Genomic DNA, 15,348 nt, shown 5'->3' on the forward strand with positions numbered 1-15,348 from the left:
CGAACTCTAAATGCATAATTATCAGTGATTGAAGCACTTATCACCGTGAATAATTTTATAAACTACCACAGTGCCAAATATTAAACATTTTGATATCAATTTAGCATATTGTATTCTCATCACTGAGATCCATAGTGTTATTACCTTCAATTTTCGACACCAATGTAGGACAAGGCATGAGGGTCAAAGTCCTAAAAGTATGAGTTTAAATGTTTATGCTTTGGTCGAAAAGGTCTCAGTCAATGTGTGAGGTCAATTAATCTAATATGACTTTGTCGAAATAAAGCACCCATGACCTTAGTCAAATTCTTTTCACAAGGAAAATAAGGGTCATGCAGTTATAAGGACTTAGCAAAAAATTTGAGTTTCTTTGTTACCTAAAGCATAGTCGAAGCAAGTTAAAGTGGATAAGGGCAGATAATTATTCAACGACGTGGGAAAGCTTGTGTGACAAAATTTGCATGGGTGTGTGTCATTTTTTGTATGTATTGTCGTTTAGAATGTAAATTCAAAATGATTCAATACATATATAATATACCTATATTTAATGTTCCATTGTTTATGTAATGCTTATGCTAGCTTGAATATGTGGTTAATTATCAAAACAGATTGCACAGCCCAAAACTTATATTTCAGGTCTGTTTTTGCTAAATTCGGAAGTATATTTCCGAAATTTTAATGTTTTTGGGCTTTTTTCGGAAGTACATTTTCGAAACATCCACTGAAAGCAAGATAAGGTTTGTTGGGTCATTATTACTCCAATAAGTCTATAAATACTACATCAATCCTTTTCATCAACATCAAGCCACAAAACACCAATGACACAAACCTACTCCCACCTTGCGTTTGTCTACTTCAGCACTGGCTACCCGATGTCGTTCCAATTTCGCTTCTTGCGCGACACGCCGTTCGCAGAATTGATAACGTCGCTCAACACTCTCTTGCAATACCCAGAAAATCGGAAGGTTGTCGAGCTTGAGTACCGCCTGCCTTCGCTTAATGATGAGGGAGACGTTCAGTTCACCCCATTTGAAGTCAAAAACGATGAGATTTAGCGGTTTTGTGGACAAATTTCTATCGATTTTATTTAAAGGGTCCGATCGAGTTGGATGCGAAACTTCAAAGATCGAGAGCCGACGTTATCAAAATGTTGACTCATCCACACCTACCCGTGTTTAACAATATGTAACTTTAATTTTATGTGGTTTTTGTAATTTTCATGCTTTATGATAAATCGAAGCGTTGATGTTTGTTTTCATGTTTTCTGTATCAGAGGATATTTTGGAAGTACATATACGAATTCTTCCAGGGGGTGAATTCGGAGATGCATCTCCGAAATCACTTTTTTCCTGAAAATAAACTTTATTTCGGAGATGCATCTCCGAAATCACCTTATTTTTAAAAAAAAAGTGTTTTCGGAAGTGCGTATCAGAAACCACCCTTTTTTTCATTAAAAGGTGACTTCGGAGATGCATCTCCGAAATATAGGGGCATTATGTGAAATTCGCCGCGAGTGACCGAGAAGGATATGAGGTGTATAAAGAAATTTCCAAATATTATTGGTTGTTGTAATTTTTTATATTTTTATTTTATCAGAATCATTTTGGGTCAATTATTTCATAGTAAATTATTTTTTTTTTTATTTTTACCAAAATTCATCATTTTTTCTCTCTATAAATAGAGACTAGTTTCATTAGATTTGGACAAAGAAAAAAAATCAACTTTCTTCTCTCTAATTTTTCTATTTAGCCCTCTTGTTTGTAGCTCTTAACATGATTTTTAGTGAAATGGATCCCAACAACAACCCTTTTAACACTCAAAATTCCATTAATTATCCTCTCAACTACCCAAAGTTCGGAATGTTTCATGATTAAATAGATTGTTTGTGAGTTGAGTATGTTGTACTAATTAAGGTATGTGTGTTTCATTTTAGGTGGGTTGTGTGTTTAGTGTATTGTATTGCATTTTAAGTTTTATGTAATTTTATTTGTTATTAAATTAATTAAGAATATAAAATTAGAAAAATAAAATTAAAATAAGTTATTAAATTAAAAATAAATTAAAATAAATTATTTTACTCTTAATTATTTTAATTTAATTTCAATTGATAATTGTTATTAATATATAATCACAAAAATAAAAACATAAAAGAAAATAATAATATGAAATAAAAGTGGGGGTAGGGTGTTGAAATTTATTAAACAAAATCATTGTAGTAAGTAAAAATGAATGAATGTTGAATTATTAGGTGAAAGAGAGAGATGATGATATGCAGTGTAAAAAGTGAAAAAGTAAGGTGTTGAATTTAGAAACTATTGTTGATAGTCTGACTTGGCACCCCCTAAAAAGTATGAAATGACCAAAATATCCAAAGATTTTTAATTATCACATTTTTGTAAATTTTCCTGAGACAACGAATTTTTCAAATCTTTAAGTGATACCGGAAATTTTGCGTGCATATCGGAAATTTGGCGAAAACAAGTAAGTTTTACGGTAGATTTTGTGAAATTTCCGGTATTTTTTAACGGAAATTTCACAATTTCCGGTATCCTTATAAAGTTATAAAAATACCATAAATTTTGAAATTTCCGGTGCAAAATAACATACCGGAAATTTTGAAAATTCTGATATTTTTATTTATTTTTTAAATGCTATTTTTCTTATATTTTTAATTTTTCCAGTGAGAACTAGAGGCAGAGATGGTACTGTTGCAGTACGAGTCATTGATAGAGCCAATGCTCTTGCTCGAGCGGCTGCTGATGAGGCTGATACCTCAGTGTTACGTGCTGGACGCGTTCCTCCGACTGAGTGGTAGAGCTTCCACTATTGTGGGGAGGGGGTTCCGCGCACCTCGTCGTCGGAGTGGTAGAGCTTCCACTATTGTGGACGAGCAGGTGGTTCAGGATGAGGTTGCTGAGGTTGAGGCAGTGGCTGTTTTTCGGGAGTCGGTGGCTATTGCTGAGGAGCCGACGCCTGTTGCTGAGGAACAAGTGTTTGTTGCCGAGGAGGGGGTTGATGTTGCTGCGGAGCAGGTGCCTAGAAATTTTAGTTATAATGAAATTTCCGGTACTATCCTGAAATTAGAAATTTACGGTCACCGGAAATTTTAAAATAACTATAATTTCCTGTATAATGTACGGAAATTTCCTTATAACAGAAAATTTTGGTATGTTGTACCGGAAATTTCTTTCGGAAATTTTTTATATCTCAACTTTTTTAAAAAAAAATAAAATTGGGTTAAAGAAAATGGTGGGTGCCAAGTCTAATTTTGGAGTTGCCATGTAGTTTTCTCTCCTAACCGCTGCACCAAATTGTATTATTATAAAAGTAATACAGACTTTTTATTTCATCACAATACGCTGTTTGATCTAGTGTTTTAAAAGTCGGACTGAACCGGCCGGTCGAACCGGGAACTGGAGGGGTCACCGGTCTGGTCTGATTACTGGACTAGATATGCTATTGAATCAGTGAGAATCGGACAAAACCGGAAAAATCGGTGAATCGGCGGTTTTAGAAATCCGGCGGTTCAAATGCATACTCGTTTTTTCGCACAAAACGACGCCGTTTTCATTATCTTTTTAATAAAAAATATAATTAAAATATAATTAGGCTTTATTCAAACCTTATTTGGAACAACTTTTATCTTGTTTGGAATTAGACTGGGTTTAAAATTTATTTAAATTTATATTTTGTGTTATTTTGTTGTGAGTGATGATTATATTTAGAATTTGAAAGTAAAAAATAAACACGTGAAATTATGATATATTTTAAAATTGTAAGATTTTGTAAGTGTTATGATATTTTTTAGATACTAAGTCATCCGGTTTGCGGTTTGACCAATGATTCAGTGTTTCAACCAATGAGCCAGTGACCCAGTATCCTCACCGGTTTGATGACCAGTCTGATTTTTAAAACACAGGTACTTTGATCATAATAATTCCATTTTTTTTAATGTTGACATCACAGAAAAGGGTTTATAAAATTAGATAATCAAATAAATTTTATTATTTTCAAATTTAAAAACTAACAGTTTTATAAAACTAAATCAATCGGGTCACTATTTCTACTTGTTTCAATCCAATTTTCAAGCATTGTCTTGGAATTTTAGTTAAAATACTTTATAACCTCATCGTGTTGAAATCTTACCTAACATACTCTTAAAGGTCGACAACCAGTGCAATGTTAACAAATAGTATGTTGTTCATCAAATACATGTTATTGGACGATAAAATGTAATAATGGAAGCATGCTTCAATACTTTCCTGAAGCAAACATTTCATTAATTAAAGTTGGTAATTTCTACAACGTATAGCTTATCCTATGTGGATACAAAATACTAGGCAATGTGACAAGGTTCCAAACAAAACCAATGAGAAATGGCGTTGTGATGCAATTCCAGATACAGAATCATAAACCACATTGGGCACATAGACAACTAAAATGGTACAAGTTTTTGCATCCAACCGAAATAGATATAGGATTAAATTCTTAGCTTGATGTCCAAACATAGATCTGGCCTCCGCTTGTAGCTCCTGCTAGCATCCCAACATTGTAAGGGTGTGCTTCAAATCTACATGGAATTGCAGACATGTGTGGGCTCTCTAAAGTCTTTACTGTTGCCTTTTGAACTGTTGAGACGATGTCGACTCCTCTGTTCATGTTCCCAATGAATAGATGTGAATTGTCCCAGCCCCATATTGCTCTGCTACCATAAAATCAAGATCATGAACCCAATTAGAATCAAATAGTGATGAATTATATCATAATTGAAATGTAAAAATCAGGTCCAAACTCAAAAGAGTTAAGAGTTAAGTCCCACAACTTGTTTTGCCTAGGGACTAGTTCAGCAAATGGCAAAAGAATAACACAACAACTAAACATTCAATAACTCTCCCAAAACCGCACCTGAAAGTCGAAAGCCATCTTCCAGTCTGATTGAAATGATACACCGAAGTCTCATCCTCCAAATTCACCCCATTGTATATACGAACTGTGTTGTCCAAACTGCACAAAGATAGCATAATCCCAATCCAATCAAATTCAAAATTTAGCACAAACCCAGATAAATATAATTAAGAATAGAAAAAGAAAGCAAATTTTGGAATCAATGTTAACATCCTGACCAAGGTTAGTAAGTAACAAAAAGTAATAGGCTATGCTAGTAAGTAAGCATACTCACACTGTACCTTACTTTAAGTAAGGAGGCGTAGTAATATTAAGAATGTAATAAAGGTTTCATACCTAGTAGTGGCAAGGCTGCATCCAGTAGGAGAGAAATAGGCTGATTGCACCGATCTTTTGTGAGCAAATGTCCTCAAGGCTGATTGCTTTGGCCCTCCAATACATCTCAAATCCCAAGTACACGCAGTTCCATCGGAGGAACTGGTAGCTACAATATGGGAGCTTTGAGGGTTGAAATCAATTGTATTAATTCTAGCTTCATGCAAATCCCAGTGGGATGAACATTTTCCTGTCCTGTTATCAAATACTGCCAGACCCCCTTTACCCTCTGAGAAATATAAACAGTTTGCATCATTCTTTGGTTGTGAGAGAGCATATATGCATGCATTATCACTACCATTATAAACCATATCAAAAATTTCTTTCTCGGCATCCATCAACCGAATTAATCCATCATAACAACTAGTGTATATCTGCATACAAATCAATGATCACAACATCAGACAATTCGTTCAAACCCGTAAAATTAAGGAAGTTATAAATTATCCTATCAATGAATTCATTAAAACTTATAAAAAGTTGAATATATATATCAAAACATAGCCTCATCTTTTCAAAGCTCTTCATCAAAGATATCATAAGGATAAAATAACTAACTGATGCAGAATTCAGAAATGATTCACACACCTTTGACAAGCAATGTTGTTGGAACAAAATCCCAGAAATGGGAGCCTCGTGTGGATGGTACAAAAAAAACTCACTTTCTCCAACATTCCAAAAACCAATATCCCCAAATTTGTTACCCGCTGCAATCCTGTTAACATCCTTTGAAGGACAAAACCGCACTTGAGTTATCCTTCCAGGAAGGACACGTGCTATATTTTCAGGATCCAGATACAAAGATTCCAAGTCAAGGGAACACTCGGTTTTCATCTTTTTTACAGACCCATTAAGTTTTTCTTCTGAGAATTCCTTATTGGACATACCAACGAGTGTCTCAATAAAAGAACGATCAGAACCATCGACGCCTTTGTAAACATCCTTCATGGAAATAGGACCCAAATTTTGAACAATGTTCTCAACTTTATTGGGGGAATTGTGAGTGGAAGTGTTGGAATCCGAAGTAGCATCTAAATCTAACCCTTTAGAATCAGGTGGAATACCTCGAGTTCGAAGTGAGCGTCTGATAACAATTGGGGTTTCAATTTTGGGTTTTTTCTCCAATTTAACAGTGTAAGATTTGGTAACAATCCTGAAAATCGCAAATTATGAACATCAATTATCAAAACAAACGAGTATTGAAGTTCAATTAAAAGGGGAAAATTAATCATGACATATGAAGTAAAAAATATAGAAATGGAGAAGAAAAATACTTGGAATGATTGGAGAGTGCGGTGGCTTTGGATTGAACTTTGAGTGCGGCCATCATTTCATTGTTGCGACGAATATTTTCAAGACGCTTGCGTTCATACTCGTTGATTTTGGGAGGCGCCATTGAAATTGAAGAGAAAGAAGATGAAGTTAGGGTTTTGATTTTGGAAAAACAATAGTGAATGAAAGGTTTTAGATCTAAGAATTTATATTTATTTTTCACGAAAATATATTTTGCGCGGGAACTCAAATCTCGCTCTGGCGGTAAACAGAGTAATTGTCTGGTAAAAAATATCTCGTATATAAACTTAAGAAATCAAATGGCCATAAAAATGCATATATACTTGGTTCAATTAGGCATGGCAACGGGGCGGGGCGGGGACGGTTTTTACCTTCCCCAAACCCAAACCCGAATCCTCAAGCAATCTCCGTTACCCGCCCCAAACCCAAACAAGGATGGGGAATTAAAACCCAAACCCGTCCTTAACGGGTTTGGGTTGGGTTCGGGTATCCCCGCCCCGCCACCATGTATTTCGTAAAATCAATTTTTTAATAAAAATATTTACATTTTCAAAAATCAAATTAAATTATAAATAACAAAATAAAACAATCTCAAAAAATTTCATACATATATTTCAAATATTTAAAATAATAAATACAAATCAAATTATTAAAACATTAGCCACATATTTAATAATATAAATTATGAAATATAAATAATAATGTACATATTGAAATAAACGGGGCGGGTTCGGGGACGGGTTCGGGGTGGGTACTAGTGTCCCCATTGCCCGACCCATCCTCATGTTTTCTAGTCGGGGAAAACCCAAACCCGAATCCAAACCCAGTCAAAGCGGGTTTTCCCCGTCAACTTCGGGGCGAGTTCGGGTGGGTACCCATGGGTCTGGATTTTATTGCCATGTCTAGGTTCAATTGATGACACACGGCAGAGTTTTTTTGTTTTATTAAAATTATTTAATTGTTTAATATGTCAAATTATTATTCCCATATTACTTTTTATAAATAAGTTATTAAAAGTGTGGTTAAAATATTCCTTCTAATATTATTTGTATATGTGTGACTAATGTATCTAAACAATAGTATATGAGTTAGATACATTTTCTTTTCAATATAATTAATGTAAAGAATTTCTTAAAATAAGGACCAGAGAGAATAATATTTACAAGTGAATATCACACAATTATTTATTATTAATGAAGAAAATAATTTGAATACTTTTCAAATGTAGTGTTAGGCTTAAATCCACCTTTATTGACGCACCTCATTTTCATCTTCCTCTTGGTTCTCAAAAGGACGAAGACATCTCTTTATGAAACTACTTTAATATGAGAATCAATTAGTACCCCATAAGGAAGGAACTCCAAATATCATTGAGAATAGGAACTTATGATAGGACGAACAACGATGTTTGACATCCTTTTAAACTTTAGGGGAGCAAAAGGTCCTGAGAATTGAAAATTATTTGTCTTCACCCTAAAGCATCAAATCATGGTACAAACATATTCGATCCAAAATATTTCCCACATTCGACTGAAACTTTCTTGGGTGATGAGAGTGCTTCAAGATACCATTCCTTATCGAGGTGACGGACCATGAGCAACATCATTTCCCGCTGCTGTCTTTCCGAATGATTCCTTATTCCGAAGAATCAGTGATATTATTTACAAAATACTACCAGGTTGATGCATTTCATAGTGATCTTGCAACATTTAAAATGGTTATTAAACTTCTAAGAGCAACCACTCTAATACCACTTCGGGTTATGATTATGATACTTAACAAAAAAAATAGCTTAATTAAAAGAGAAATGCTAAAAATAAAAGGACGACTACCACTTCTCTTTCCAATTCAAACATTAAGAGAGTATTATTGAGTACACTACAAAACATGCTTTTGTCATTGGTACAATAAGAAGTACATCCCTGTCACTTGAAACAATTGCAGTAAATGTAAATGCATTTTGTTGATCCATTAAACAAACATGTTTAAAGTCTGCTAGAACAAAAATTTTGCAGAAAAAAATTATGAGCAACCTGTGAATGATACATTACATAAAACATAGAAGATAGGCATCAACTAAAATGTTTCATTTTTTTGTATTCAACCGAGGGTTGGATCCTGCAGCCATATAGTTGTCATATGTTAAATGCGTTAAGATCTCATTTCAAAAGGTATATCAAAGGATAAAGTTTTCCAAATAGATTTATACATCTAACAGAGCCAGATTTAACATTGTATGAGAATCGGATTAAAGACCAATGTAGAAATTGTTTGGAGTTACAGATTCCTTAAGTTCTCGGGCAATTGGATATAAATGTGTTTGATCAACCTCATCTTTCAAACTAAATTTTAGAATGAGACACAAGCTCATTTCAATGCATCATATAGGTGATACTTAACACAAAAAGTCATGAAAATAGTCCAACTAAAATGGTACATCACATGTTTGTTGGAATCATGATGGGATTTTCAAGAAACGCATTGCCAATCAAAATTTTGAATTTAGAACTTCATACAAGTTGTGTCCAAAAAGCATGGGACTTGATAATTTATGTTGCAGTACCGCAATTCCAAATGAGCACTAAAAAGTCCTAGCGCGATGTCCAAACATAGACCTGGCCTCCGCTCGTACCCCCTGCTAGCATCCCAACTTCGTAAGAGTGTGCATCAAATTTATGTGGAATTGCAGATATGAGTGGGCTCTCTAGAGTCATCACAGTTGCCTTTTGAGCTGTCGAGACAACAGCAATTCCTCCTTTTGTACTCCCAGTGAAGAGGTATGAGTCGTCCCAACCCCATATTGCCCTGCCACCATGAAATCAAGATAACAAATGTCAACTGTTTTTGTTTGGAATCAAATAAATTCCTTTTTAACAAATGGAGACTGAAAACAGTGGGAAAAGATCTGCAGATGGCAAAGAGAAAGGCATAAAACTCAACAAATATCTATTGCTTCCCCAGAAACCGCACCTGAAAGTAGAAAGCTTCCGGCTACTTTCATGATTAACAAAAGCTGCGTCCTCCAAGTTTACTCCACTGTATATGACAACTGTGTTGTTCGAACTACATCAAGAGATTATATCAACTCAATCCAATCAAACTCGCAATTAGGTAAATAAAATCAAGGATTAGAATCATCAAAAGATTATAACCAAGGATTGAAAAAAAAACATTTATTGAATCAAGTTTCTAATCAGAACTGAACTTAACAAATAACATTAAATACTAGACGCTATGAAGCACGGACACCCCAAACACGACTCCGACGAAAACACGTTGACACCCCTAATAATTTGAAAAAATGAATAAACTAAACGCAATCACCAGTGTTTCATACCTTGTGATCGCAAGGCTACATCCAGAAGGAGAGAAATAGGCAGATTGCAAGCCTCTTTCATGAGTAAATCTCCTTAAAGCTGGGAGGTTACTACCCTCACGCAGACCACCAATACATCTAAAATCCCAGGTACACGCAATTCCATCCGCTGAACTAGTAACTGCAATGTGAGGGTTTTCAGGGTTGAAATCTATTGTATTAATCCTCCTTCGATGCAAAGCTAAGCAGGACGAAGCGGAACATTTTCCCATCCTACTATCCCAAACAGTCAAACCTCCAGAACCTTCAGCTAAATATAAACAGTTTGCCTCATTCTTTGGTTGCGCGAGAGCATATATACCTGCTTTATCACTACTTTGATATACCATATCAAAAATTTCCTTCTCGGCATCCATCATCCTAACAAATCCATCTTTACAACTTGTGTATATCTGCATATTAAAATCAATAATCACAGCATCAGAAACTCTGCTATTTCGCAAACATGTTAAAATGGAAAATGAGAATTCCGTATTCACACACCTTTGACAAGCAATGCGATTGAACCACAATCCCCATAATGAGAGTTTGATGCGGACGATACAAAAAAACCTCACTTTGTCCAACATTCCAGAATCCAATACTCCCATTTGTGTCACCCGCTACAATCATGTTGATGTCATTGGAAGGGAAAAACCGCATTTGAGTTACCCTTTCAGGAACAACTTTTGATATATTTTCAGGATCCAAAGACATAGATTCCAACTCAAAAGAACACTCAGCTTTGTTCTTACTTTTTGCAGTACCATTGGATTGTTGTTTTAGGGTTTCAATGAAAGAACAATCCGAGTGTGTGCCTTTGTAAGCTCCCAAAGTGTACTTCCTAGGCTTAGTCTTAGAAGGGAGAGAATTCGATGGATCGGGTGTAACGCCTATAACAGATTTGTTAGAGTTAGTTGGTTATTGTTCAAAATAGTTGGTTAGAATTTGTTACAAAAATAAAAATACTACCTCTGATTCGGAGGGAGCATCTGCTAGCATTAGGGGTTTCTGTTTTCAGTTTCTTCTCGGATTTCAATTTGGTCACAGCTCTGTAAAATTCAAATATGCAATGTCATTCATCAACAATTATCGTCCTGTTAAATCAGCTCAGTTAATATAATGAGGTATTAGAGAAGAAAATGACCTTGGACGCTTGAAGAGTTGTGAGGCTTTGGAGTGTATATTGAGTGCGGAAATCATTTCGGTGTTGCGACGAATGTTTTCGAGTCGCTTCAATTCGTATTCAGAAAGTTTCTGAGTCGCCATGGAAGAGGAGGATCTATGTTTCTAATGGCTTCTTTGCTTAGCTAATTATTTTTGTAAATTTATGTTTCTGAGTTCTGAAAGGAGAACATTGAAGAATGCAATGATATCCCGCGCAAAAAGTACCGCTGAAATGTAGGATAGTTTGGTAATTACCGTCTACACAAGAATCATTTCATGCTCATTTTATTCATTTATAAAATGATTTATATAGAGTATAGACACTAATAAATTTATTATTATTATTATTATTATTATTATTATTATTATTATTATTATTAATAAATTAGTATACGATTATGATTTAAATTTTTTAGGTTTATTTATTTTAATTAACTTATGTGTTATGTCATTTAATTTTTTTTATATTTTTAGCACGTCAATTTAATTATTAAAATTACATTCTTTTTAATTTAGATATATTTTTTAAAAATTAAAACAGAGTCTCTCAGTTGACTGGACCGGCCCTGTGTTCACTGCGTAGTAGTGTATGTTTTATATTAATAAAATATTGCATTAATGTTGTGTTTTTGTTTGTCATTACAAAGTCTCTCTAAATCGCAACTCAGACTCTTATACCAATTTGTTGGAATAATTAGGTTTCAAGAAAAAGAAGAAGAAAGAGTGAGAAGAGAGAAACTATTGAAAAGAGAATTTTATTGAAGTGAAGTTGCTCTCTGCTTACAACCTATTTATAAGACAACCAAAATCCAAAACATACAAGTTACACTTCGACACAACAATTATATGTTGTATTCGACTATGTCAAATATAGCTAACTCCACTCAGCTATCTTAACTATGTAAACTCCAAGTGTTTCGGCTCTGTCGAACACAACATTGTCGATCATAGACTTGCTTACCGAAACCAAGAATTACATCTTTTAACAATCTCTAGTCGACCAAATAATCAAAAACATGAACCTTACACAAAAGAAATACACCTTGATCAAAATGAAAGGCTTTAATCCTCTGAGGGCAGATAAACTTGCATTTTGTTTCTCAGTTCCAAAATTGTGATACTGATTTTATGCTAGTTAATGCGATGGGTTTTACAAAATACTTTCAGGATGATGCATCTTGCAGGGATATTTGCAATATTTGGAAGAGTTCTTAAGATTCTAAAACCGTCCACTCTAATGCAACTTTTGGTTATGGTTAAAATACTGATACTCAACAAACGAAAACTGAATTAAAAGGATAACTGCAATTTCTCTTTCCAATTCAAATAGCAAGACAGTACACTACAAAACAAGTTTTTGCCTTTGATACAGTATGAAATGCATCATGTCAATGGGATTTTCAAGAAACGCATTGCCAACCAAAAGTTTGAATTTACAACTTCATACTAGGTGTGTACAAAAAGCATGGGGACTTGATAATTTATGTTGCAGTACCGCAATTCCAAACGAGCAATAAAAAGTCCTAGCGCGATGTCCAAACACAGACCTGGCCTCCGCTCGTACCCGCTGCTAGCATCCCAACTTCGTAAGAGTGTGCATCAAATTTATATGGAATTCCAGATATGAGTGGGCTCTCTAGAGTCATCACAGTTGCCTTTTGAGCTGTTGAGACAACAGCAACTCCTCCTTCTGTACTCCCAGTGAAGAGGTATGAGTCGTCCCAACCCCATATTGACCTGCCACCATGAAATCAAGATAACAAATGTCAACTGTTTTTTGTTCGGAATGAAATAAATTCCTTTTTAACTAATGAAGACTGGAAACAGTGGGACAAGATCAACAAATGGCAAAGAGAAAGGCATAAAACTCAACAAACATTCGTTGCTTCCCCAGAAACCGCACCTGAAAGTATAAAGCTTCCCGCTACTTTCATGATCAACAAAAGCTGCGTCCTCCAAGTTTACTCCACTGTATATGACAACTGTGTTGTTCGAACTACATCAAGAGATTATATCAACTCAATCCATTCAAACTCACAATTAGGTAAATAAAATCAAGGATTAGAATCATCAAAAGATTATAGCCAAGTGTTTCATACGTTGTGATCGCAAGGCTACATCCAGAAGGAGAGAAATAGGCAGATTGCAAGCCTCTTCTTTCATGAGTAAATCTTCTTAAAGCTCGGAGGTCACTATCCTCATGCAGACCACCAATACATCTAAAATCCCAGGTACATGCAATTCCATCCGATGAACTAGTAACTGCAATGTGAGGGTTTTCAGGGTTGAAATCTATTGTATTAATCTTCAATCGATGCAAAGGTAAGCGGGACGAAGAGGCACATTTTCCCATCCTACTATCCCAAACAGTCAAACCACCAGAACCTTCAGCTAAATAGAAACAGTTAGCCTCATTCTTTGGTTGCGCGAGAGCATGTATACATGCTTGACCACGACTTTGATATACCCTATCAAAACTTTCCTTCTCAGCATCCATCATCCTAACAAATCCATCATTACAACTTGTGTATATCTGCATATTAAAATCAATAATCACCGCATCAGAAAATTCTGCTATTTCGCAAACATGTTAACAGAAAATGAGAATTCAGTAACCAATATTCACACACCTTTGACAAGCAATGTGATTGAACCAGAATCCCCGAAATGAGAGTTTCATGCGGATGATACAAAAAAACCTCACTTTGTCCAACATTCCAGAACCCAATATTCCCATGTGTGTCACCCGCTACAATCATCTTTATATCATTGGAAGAGAAAAACCGCATTTGAGTTATCCTTCTAGGAACAACATTTGATATATTTTCAGGATCCAAAGACATAGATTCCAACTCAAAAGAACACCCAGTTTCGTTCTTAATTTTCACAGTACCATCGGATTGTTGTTTTAGGGTTTCAATGAAAGAACAATCCGAGTGTGCGCCTTTGTAAGCATCCTTCATTGGAAGAGAATCTGATTCTGCTGTAACGCCTATAACAGATTTGTTAGAATAAGTTGGTTATTGTTTAAAATAGTTGGTTAGAATTTGTTACAAAAATAAAAATGCTACCTCTGATTCGGAGGGAGAATCTGGTAGCATCAGGGGTTTCAGTTTTCGGTCTCTTTGATTTCAATTCGGTCACAGCACTGTAAAATTCAAATATCAATGTAATTCATCAACCATAATCATCCCGTTAAGTCAGCTCAGTTAGTAGCTCTGCATAGTCATCAGGTGCAGGGTCACGGGCTTAAACCCGAGAGTCAACTCCGGCCACTAGGCTACTTAAAAAAACCCAATGTTCATAATATGAACTTCATATTAGAGAAAAATAATGAGGTATTAGAGAAGAAAATGACCTTGGACGCTTGAAGAGTTCTGCGGCTTTGGCTTGTAAATTGAGTGCAGCAATCATTTCGTTGTTGCGACGAATGTTTTCGAGTCGCTTCAATTCGTATTCAGAAACTTTCTGAGTCGCCATTGAAGAGGAAGATTTAGGTTTCTGATGGCTTCTTTGCTTGGCTAATTATTTTTGTAAATTTATGTTTCTGAGTTCTAAAAAGGAAAACATTGAAGAAAGAAAGCGATGATTCCCCCGCAAAAAGTAATGTAGGATAGTTTGGTAATTACCGTCTTTACAAGAATCATTTCACTCTCATTTTAAAATTTGTTTCATTTATAAAATGATTTTAAATAGACACTATAATAAATTCATAATAATAATAATAATAATATGGGTTAAATACGTTTTTAATCACTATAAATATGCGACTCTGCATTTTTAGTTCCTATAAAAATTTCCTTCAATAAATGGTCCTTCTAAAAATTTTATGCATGTAATTTCAGTCCCTGCTATTTTCTAAAATTTTAAAAACTGATTAATTATCCTTTAATTTTTAAATAATTTTTTTTATATATGTTTAGAATATTGTAAAATATTTATTTACCAAGTTTTAGAATTTTTTAAAACGAGAAGAATTAAATATAAATTTTTTAAATTTCAAAAAATAATGATAAAAGTAATGAAAATATCAACTTAGAAATTAAATTTTGAGTCCTTTTTTTTCCAGGAACTTTTTAAAACATTATGAACATGTCTGCAAAATAATCATTCTAAAATACACATTGGTTTGACAGTAGAGACTGAAATTACATGCATAAAAATTTTAGAAGGACCATTCATTGAAGTAAAATTTTATAGGGACTAAAAATGCAAGGTCGCATATTTATAGGGACTAAAAACGTATTTAATCC

General features: G+C 34.5%; 3 protein-coding genes across 3 annotated transcripts; all 3 read right to left on the reverse strand.

Moving 5' to 3' along the window:
* Nucleotides 1–4,231: 4,231 nt before the first annotated feature.
* On the reverse strand, nt 4,232–6,823 carry LOC131632700 (uncharacterized). Its single transcript, XM_058903434.1, has 5 exons — nt 6,555–6,823; nt 5,869–6,433; nt 5,242–5,654; nt 4,906–5,004; nt 4,232–4,702 (listed from the first exon to the last, which is right to left on the reverse strand). Exons 1-5 carry the CDS (start codon nt 6,674–6,676, stop codon nt 4,489–4,491), a joined length of 1,413 nt encoding a protein of 470 aa, XP_058759417.1. The 5' UTR covers nt 6,677–6,823; the 3' UTR covers nt 4,232–4,488.
* A 2,032-nt stretch (nt 6,824–8,855) lies between these two features.
* On the reverse strand, nt 8,856–11,361 carry LOC131603602 (uncharacterized). Its single transcript, XM_058875978.1, has 6 exons — nt 11,076–11,361; nt 10,901–10,980; nt 10,433–10,821; nt 9,911–10,341; nt 9,544–9,636; nt 8,856–9,378 (listed from the first exon to the last, which is right to left on the reverse strand). Exons 1-6 carry the CDS (start codon nt 11,195–11,197, stop codon nt 9,165–9,167), a joined length of 1,329 nt encoding a protein of 442 aa, XP_058731961.1. The 5' UTR covers nt 11,198–11,361; the 3' UTR covers nt 8,856–9,164.
* A 1,131-nt stretch (nt 11,362–12,492) lies between these two features.
* LOC131603605 (uncharacterized) lies at nt 12,493–14,690 on the reverse strand. Its single transcript, XM_058875992.1, has 6 exons — nt 14,454–14,690; nt 14,167–14,243; nt 13,726–14,087; nt 13,195–13,628; nt 12,999–13,091; nt 12,493–12,832 (listed from the first exon to the last, which is right to left on the reverse strand). The coding sequence occupies exons 1-6, from the start codon at nt 14,573–14,575 to the stop codon at nt 12,619–12,621; spliced, it is 1,302 nt and encodes a 433-aa protein (XP_058731975.1). The 5' UTR covers nt 14,576–14,690; the 3' UTR covers nt 12,493–12,618.
* Between the last annotated feature and the right edge of the window lie 658 nt (nt 14,691–15,348).

Source organism: Vicia villosa, linkage group LG1 (genome assembly GCF_029867415.1).
Source record: "Vicia villosa cultivar HV-30 ecotype Madison, WI linkage group LG1, Vvil1.0, whole genome shotgun sequence".
Taxonomy (NCBI): domain Eukaryota; kingdom Viridiplantae; phylum Streptophyta; class Magnoliopsida; order Fabales; family Fabaceae; genus Vicia; species Vicia villosa.